Source organism: Physella acuta, unplaced genomic scaffold, assembly GCF_028476545.2.
Source record: "Physella acuta isolate Inbredline_101_S28 unplaced genomic scaffold, ASM2847654v3 ptg000309l, whole genome shotgun sequence".
NCBI classification, from domain to species: Eukaryota; Metazoa; Mollusca; class Gastropoda; family Physidae; genus Physella; species Physella acuta.
In genome coordinates this window covers 97,241-105,925 of record NW_026731828.1, presented here as the reverse complement: position 1 = coordinate 105,925, position 8,685 = coordinate 97,241, and the positions used below count along the sequence as shown (strand labels likewise).

General features: G+C 36.4%; 1 protein-coding gene across 1 annotated transcript; it reads left to right on the top strand.

The window, feature by feature from the left end:
• Positions 1-675: 675 nt before the first annotated feature.
• LOC131940159 (CD209 antigen-like protein 2) lies at positions 676-8,483 on the top strand. The gene is made up of 3 exons (XM_059298783.1): positions 676-838; positions 7,184-7,369; positions 8,350-8,483. The coding sequence occupies exons 1-3, from the start codon at positions 676-678 to the stop codon at positions 8,481-8,483; spliced, it is 483 nt and encodes a 160-aa protein (XP_059154766.1).
• The last annotated feature ends 202 nt before the right edge of the window (positions 8,484-8,685 follow it).

The following is an 8,685-nucleotide window of genomic DNA, read 5'->3' as shown; positions in this document are numbered from 1 at the left end:
AGAAACTGTGCGCACCGTTACAATTCGTGTTTTAGCTTTTTGCTCAATGAAACACTAAATACATGCAGTCTTGGTAGGTTTGATTTCAACTTTTATTTATTATATCCCTTATCTAAACTTTATTTCTTCTCGTCCAATTCTTAATTGAAAGTTATTTTCAATGAAATACCAGATGCTAATACTAGCAGGGGCGTAGCGAGGGGAGGGGGGGGGGCGGGGGGTGCGGACCGCACCGGGTGACACCATTTAGGGGGGGTGACACCAAGGCAAAAAATAGCAAAATATATAGAGAAAAACTTGAGGGGAGGGGGTGCAAATCTTGAAAGTTTGTCCCCGGGAAGGGTCGCTACGCCTCTGGGGGGTGACACCATTAAGTGACGCACCGGGTGACACCCGACCTCGCTACGCCACTGAATACTAGTGCTAATTTTATTTCCCCCTACAGAAAATCTGACCATTAAAATGACCAAAAAAAAAATGCCTGACTACAAAAATTTTATTAATGAAAAAAAATGACTTGACAAAAAATTTTTATGACAAAATTGACTATTGACATAAATGTTTATTGTAAAAAAAAAACCAAAAACAAACATCTTCTAAAATGCCCGATTACATCATGTTTTTTTTGCCTCGACACTTCTGCAAAATGTTTGACCACCCCCAGGCTCCTGGCCAATGCCCACATCTGTCGCCATCAGTCACATGACAACCTACGTCACCACACAGTTATGTAACACGGCGTCGAACTTCATTCTCCAACAAAATGGCAGCGTCAGTGTCTGCGTCAGAATGTCCTCCGCGGGCGTTAACTATACCGATGCTAGGGACGCTTGTCAGGGTAATGTTTACTTCATCAGCCGTGCAACGCTACTAGTGGAGAATTCAAGCTTATATATATATATATATATATATATATATATATATATATATATATATATATATATATATATATATAAACATACATACACACATAACTAATATATATTTTTAATAAATGTAATAGATTTCCTTCCACACAGTTTACTCCCTTCAAGCCAGGAGCTGGCTGTGTGGATAGGTTGCATGTTAAAATATACATGTAATACATAGTATTGCATACAAAATTTTACAATGTCATTTTCTTGATTTTCCTTCTGTTTTCTTTGTTTCATTTTTCGTGGTTTTCTGATTTCTTGTTTTCATTTCCGTTTTCTTGGTTCCAATTTTCCGTGTTATTTTGATTTCTTGTTTTCATTTCCGTTTTCTTGGTTTGTTTGATATAACATAGAGTACAGGACAATACATGATCGCTTCTCGTTTTTGGCCTTGCTTCTTGCGCGTATTACAATCTTGGTTGAGCAGTGGTTGATTCTTAGTTGCTAGTTGTAGTTTGAGTGTCAATGAAGTATGTTCCGTTATTGGGAAGATGAGTTTGGTGTCTTGTCATCGATGGTAGAGTTCATCGAGAGAATTAGAGCTTGGAGAGGGTAGTCGAGGTAGTGTCCTTTTGTTGCAATATAATTTTTTCCTAGGTTGCTTTGATTTATTGTTCATTGTCGAGAGAATGAAGATGTAACGTGAGGTTTTTCTTGCGTAGTCGAACGGGCGAAATAATGTTGAAGAATGTCTTTGATGGAGTGAAGCTTGGAGAGAAAAGTTGAGGTGGTGTCCTTGTGTTGAGATATCGTTTATAGTAGGTTGCTTTGAATTATTGGTCATTGTAGTTTGAAAGAGAGTAAGATTGTGTCGTAGGGTATTCTTGCGTAGTCGAATAGTTGAAATGGGCGAAATGATGTTGAAGATTGTTTAGTTTTCGTGGTAATGCTGTGTCGAAGATTGTAGATGAGAAGAAATTGAGAATGATCGAGTAGTCGAGAGCTTTGTCAAGTTGTTGAAATGGGCGAAGTGAGAGTTGCGTAATCGTGAAGTTGTTTGAGTAGTTGATCTATGAGGGATGTCGAGTTGATGGTAATTGACGGAGCCTCCCACCTAAGATTTCTCCTAGGTGGGTGTCGTCAGAGTGATAGTAAGATTGTTGATAGCGAGGTAGTTGTGTGTCGAAGTTTTGCGTAGTAGATATTTGAGAGATGATGAGTTCATTTGCTGGTATTTGTGACGGAGCCTCCCACCTAAGATTTCCCCTAGGTGGGTGTCGTCAGGCTGAAAAATAGAAAATTAAAAATTAGCCACTCGTACATTTGAAGCCACCCAATACAAGTACTGGGTGACTCATCTCGAGGGCATGTGCACTTCGAGGGATGTGTGGGCGCAACCCCACAGCGATCGATGGCGAGATTTGCAATTGATTGCTTGATGAGTTGAGTAGTAGATTTGACCGCCTCTCGACCCCGGCAGCCAGCCCTAAAAAGGGCTGACCAACCAAATGACTAAGATTTATGTAGACCCATAAAAGATACGACACTTTGATCTTAGCCAAAAGGCCGAGAAGCGATCATATATATCTAATATATAAAGTTGAAAATTATGTATGTATGTAATCATGTTTGTCGTGGATTACAAAGGAATTTAAGAAAATACGATACTTCCATGGATTCAAAAGTTAGATAAATGCATGGTTTAAAAAATGAATACTGAAAGTGTTGGGAAATAATTTTCATTTTTCAAACTAATTGTCGGCATGTTCATTAAACACAATTTTAAAAAATATCATCTTTTACAAAAATTCTAATTATGTCTGAAAATTATTTATATTTAGTCCTTTAGCACTTACTTCCCTTTGATAAACTAGGAAAATACAATTACTTCCCTTTAGAAAACATTGCATTAGTGGAAAAGAAATTACTTTTTATTACTTTGTTTTGGTGTTGGGAAAAAAAAAGAATTACATAATTAGCACGGATTTATCAAGTGCATTTGGTAGGCATTTTAAATTCTGCCTTTTATTTATTTCATACACTGAACGTACTGTTTACTAAATACTTTTTAAATTAAAAACATTTGACGTAAAAAAAAGACATCTTTATTCGGGAACGGGAATAGTTGCAGGTTATTATTTGTGTTTTTTTTTTTTTGCGCATTCGTTTGTGTCTGTCTTTTTTGCGCACAAAGGGGAATTCGTTTTGGTCGGTCGCACCAGAAAGCTCTTTTATAGAGACCTGCACCAAACTACAAGAAGATATACCATTTTATATATTAGATAATTATTTTTAATCAAAGACGGGTGAAGTAACAAAAGACATCTTTATTCGGGAACGGGAATTCCCGCAGGTTCTTAGTTCTCTATTTTTTGGCGTGTTCGTTTCTGTCTGTCCTTTTTTTTGCGCACGAAGGAGATTTCATTTTGTCGGTTTCACCAGAAAATTCTTTTAAAGAGACCTGCACCAAACTACAAGAAGATATACAATTTTATATAATAATAGCTCGCCTGGTTTGTGTTGTGTTGTGTTTATGTTGTGTTTGTTTTGTGTTTGTGTTGTGTTTGTGTTGTGTTGGTGTTGTGTTGGTGTTCTGTTGGTGTTGTGTTTGCGTTGTGTTATGTTTGTGTTGTGTTTGTGTTGTCTTTGTGTTGTCTTTTTATTGTGTTGTGGTTGGGTTTACGTTCCGAATTGGTTTGTTTTCGTTTGCTTTTTTTGTTTGTTTTTTCTTGGTATTTATGTTTGTGGTTGTGGTTGGCTTTGTTGTTCGGTTTTTGTTTTCGTTTGTGTTTGTATTTGTAATTGTGTTTGCGTTATGTTTGCGTATTTTTTTGTTTTGGTTGGTTGTGGTTAGGATGGGCAATGCCGGGTATATGATTACTACTAAACACACAGGTAATGGTCCTTAACAGACAGGTTTTTCACAGAAGCCAGAGCATATATATATATATATATATAAATATATATTTATATATATATATATATATATATATATATATATATATATATATATATATATATATATATATATATACATACACATATATATGCATATATGTTTATATGGTACGACCAAAGCACAAAATGAGGCCAATGTAGGAAATCACAACATACGCGATTGGGGCATATGGCCAATAAAGGAAGAACTTAAAATCAATAATTTTTGTACATTGGCCAGACAATACGCGAACTAACCGGGATGCTCTGGTCAATATTCATGAAGGTTTTCCTGTGATGGAGTTTGAGTTATTGTGACTAGGGTTTCATTGTAAATAATTCCGCCCGCCTTTAAAAAAAGGTTGTGATAAAAACAGTCTTTGTCATTAACCTCTGTCAGTCATCCATTTATGGAAAATACTTATGTATTGGGTGACGAAGATAAGAGAGAGAGAGAGAGAGAGAGAGAGAGAGAGAGAGAGAGAGAGAGAAGAGAAAGAGAGAGATGTGTTTGGGTGGGTTTATGTGTGTGCGAATGTGTCTATTTATGTGTATATATGTATGTGTTTGTGTCTGTGTATGTGTATAAGTGCTTGTGTGTGTGTCTGTTTATGTGCTTTTGTGTGTCTGTTAATGTGCTTGTGTACCTGTTTATGTGTATAATTGTTTGTGTGTGTGTGTGTCTGTTTATGTGTTTGTGTGTCTGTCATTACAGAGTAATAATCCACACTCATGATAGTTTCCAAACACCACAAAATGTGGGGTACTACTGTATCTGAAAGCTCTCTTCTGTGACGCGGAAGTGACACAATAATCAAAGAACACAATAAAAACATAGACAGTCAGCGTGGCAGAGGCCTAGCGGGGGGGGGGGGGGGCGGGGGGGGGGGGTGACATATGTCCCCGGGCGCCGACCTTAGAGGGCGCCAAGATGGGTAGGAAAAATAAATTGAAAGCTTGAGGGGGGGGTGTGCAAATCGAAATCTTGGGGGGGGGGGGTGCAAATTGAAAGGTTGTCCCCGGGCGCCGGGAAGGATCGCTACGCCTCTGCAGTGTGGTCGAGTCGGTAAAGCTCATTGTTGTTAAACCGAAAAAGTCTCGAGTTCGAACCCCGGGCAGCTGGGGACAGCAACTCATCTAGGAGAGACAACTCTAAAATCAAACAACTGCTGCCTTGTAGTTTGTTCTCAGCTGGAAAAAGGATTGAGAAGCAAATCCAAAAAGAAAAGTAGGCTGAGATCGGTCTCAACGGCATATATGGCGCATAACAAATTAACACGTCATACTTAATTGAGTAGCTGGGAATCCCATCCAACATTAAAAATTAAGAACGAATAAGAATAAGTCGGCGTCACCGTCCATGAGCAACAAGACTGAAATGTAAAAAAAAACACAATGCAGCGGTGCATGCTACCAGTGTAAGGTAAAGAATAGGATCCAAATCGATCCCAGATGACACAGGCGTATGAAACCGTAAGTCGCCAACAAAAGGGTTACAACATGTAGTAGATCGATCACCGTGCCTTGATTGAACTACGCAATAAACAATGACAAATTTACAATCGCATTCCTGTGTTTCGTATAGTATGGCTTATTTAGACAAGTTTTTACATTGCAAAATCTACTAATACTAGGCATGCTGCCCAGCTTCGCTTAGGCTTTCGAAAACATTGAGAATTTGAATGCTAACTTAATTCGCCCGAGGGTCGGTCTACGACCTCAGGAGTTATGAAGAGGTTCCTACGTGGACATTTTTTTTCGATTTATAGCTCATATAAGGCGCCGGTCAGTCGAGGTCAGGTTTGACCCCCTCATCGTAGACTTTTCGGCCAACCGGCCCCCGTGTTCTGTCGCCCCAAGGCAAGATCCTGCCAAATTTGAAGCGCCTGCGGCGCCGGGAAGTGCCCTATCGGGAACCCGACAACTTTGCTTTATATATTATAGATTTTAGCAAATTGCATAGATAAACAAAGATTTCAATCTAGGTAGGGTCTACATCTGTGTAAGTCTAGTTTTTCCGTAGATCTAGAATCCTAATAGAATTTTTTTTTAAGTTTAGCCCAAGCAAAATTGTATTGTATAAATTTTATAGCGTACGTAGATCTAAATAAAATTTGAATGAACTAATGAAATAGTTCATTTCTTTTTATTATAAACACGGCAGATGACGTCATTAGTTAATGTATAAACATTAGTGACGTCACTGTTTTATGCTTTCTTTTTCACAACTATAAACGCTTTTCCTGTTGCATAATTAAAACTGTTTCTCTACATTCGAATACGCCTTTATTATTTTTTTATCTTCTTTAAATAAAATTGTGGTTATACATTTAAAACATCTAACATATTATTTTCAACAAAAGTCTGTATAAAGATATCCATATATCGCTGCCGTTTCTGACGTGATGTCCGGCGAAAATATTTTGCGGACAGACAGACAGAGAGAGAGAGAGAGAGAGAGAGAGAGAGAGAGAGAGAGAGAGAGAGAGAGAGAGAGAGAGAGAGAGAGAGAGAGAGAAGTGCGCACATGGGCTATTATATATTAGGATATTTCAACACAGTTTATAGATGGTGGACATGTTATTCAACACAAAGATGTGTAACATTTAGCCCGACACCTTACACAAAAAACATTACCATTCAATAGATCTGCCATTCCTCATAATTTCTCCCAGCCCCATCGATACTGATCGAAAAAAAAGGTCTAGGATATTATCCCAGTTTCCAATTTCCCCCATGTTATTATTCCCTTTTTGGGGATACCCATTATCCATTTTATTTGTAAGTGAGAAGTCCAGCATAATATAAAATAAATGGATATGATAAAGAAAGACTAAAATGGGCTGACAGAGTGAAATATTACTCATATTATCTCTAGGCATTCGACACAATAACCAGCAAATCGTTAAAAAAAGCTATAAATATATTAATAACAAACTGCTGTGTAAATGAGTTTGATCTTGTAAAAAACGATAATTGAGACTCACATTTTTACAAGGGTAACATAATTTGACTGATTTTGTAATTTACTTTAATTGATTATCTATGTAGGCCTAATTTAAATTTTCATAATCTTACAAACACCAAACATCTGTTCATAATCTTCTTATTCGGATTTTGGCCATTCACCTCTAGCCCGGTCGCGAACTGGCTGGCCAACGTTCATAATCAAGAAACGTTATGTACGTTGCCCGTTCGACCCTAGCCATCTCGCTATACAAGTATGCCTACGTATATATATATATATATATATATATATATATATATATATATATATATATATATATATATATATATATATATATATATATATATATATATATATATATATATATATATATTTATTTATTTATACATTTTTGTTTTCAATTATATACTGCAAACTGTTTCAGAATTTGGGGGTAACCTCTACACAATAAAGACACAAGAAAAGCTGAACATCTTGAAGACGATCGCCGGTACATTCCGCTTCAACTTCTGGGTAGGTCTGGATGACATGGAGACGGAGGGCGTGTTCAAGTGGGTGGATGATGGCACCACACTTACCTACAACTGGACAAGAACAGTATTTAACGTTCGTATGTAGCCTACTCATGAATCTTACACATTTTGAATGAGGTACATTTCCGTTTACAGTGACGTAGTCAGAATTTAAACGGGGGATGCATTCAAAAGTTTCCTATATATACAAGTGTGAAGTAATAAACGTTGCGCACCTTTGTATCTAAATCCAAGAAAATTTCCTTTATTATTATATAAACAAAGCGGGAGTGATCTCCCGTAAACTGTCTAGAATATTCTAATAGATCACTACGGTGGATGGCAAATCGGGACATATATATGCTTTTAAATCAATTTTTACATACTTAACTTTTTAAAATACAAGATAATATCTTGGAAAAAAGAATTGCGCACCAAGTGAACAGCAACCAATACGTGTATAATAGTGCGAAACATTAGTACTTTAAAAATTCATGTTTTTTTAAAAGAAATTGGAAATAGCTTAAAGTACTACTTCCGGTCACCGGAAATTACTCAAAATTTGTCAGAATAAAAATAATTACTTATAGGCTAATGAAAAACTGAAACTAAAATAAATTCCACTTCCAGTTACCGGAAATCGTTAAAAAGTTGAAACAAATCTACAAATTTGTAATACTTATATATGAAATTTCATCAACCTAACTGTAACTGTACTCAAGTTATCGTGTTCACAGACACTCAGACACACACAGACACACATACATGATTGCAAAATTAAGTTTTTCCGACCCAAGGAGGCCTAACATTTCCAGATTTGTGGAAATCTAGATTTCGATTTTTTTGCACAACTACAATACTTCGTCTATACTCCGTATACTAGAAAGTAAAAAAGCCTGTCGGAAACTGGTTACAAGGATGCTTAAAATGCCGAAACCCCCATTCTGTTTTGGAATGCATGGCCAAATACAAAATCATAGTTGTAGCCAGTTATGACTGTATGACAGGGAGAAATTAAAGATAGAATGTAAACAGAAACTGTTTAAAAAATAATTTTTATTTTATTTTATTTTATTAGACCAGCCCAGCAATGGCTACCCAAATGGAAATGAAGACTGTGTGGAATACAACCAACTTTACAAGCCTCTAAACGATGTGAACTGCATCATCATTCTCAAATATCTCTGCGAAAAGAAAGTTCTTATTCCTTAATCAAACGAAATTATCCTCTTCTTACTGTATAAAAAGTATAGTTTTAAAGAATTTTTTGTAGGTCTATAGTATATAGATTTAATGAATCTTATCCACCAAGGCACTACATGTTCAGCTTTAAAATACGGGAGATGTAGCCTGTTTATTTATTGTTGTAATATAAAGAAAAACTAAATAAAGTTCTCAATTTTTCAAACATTTT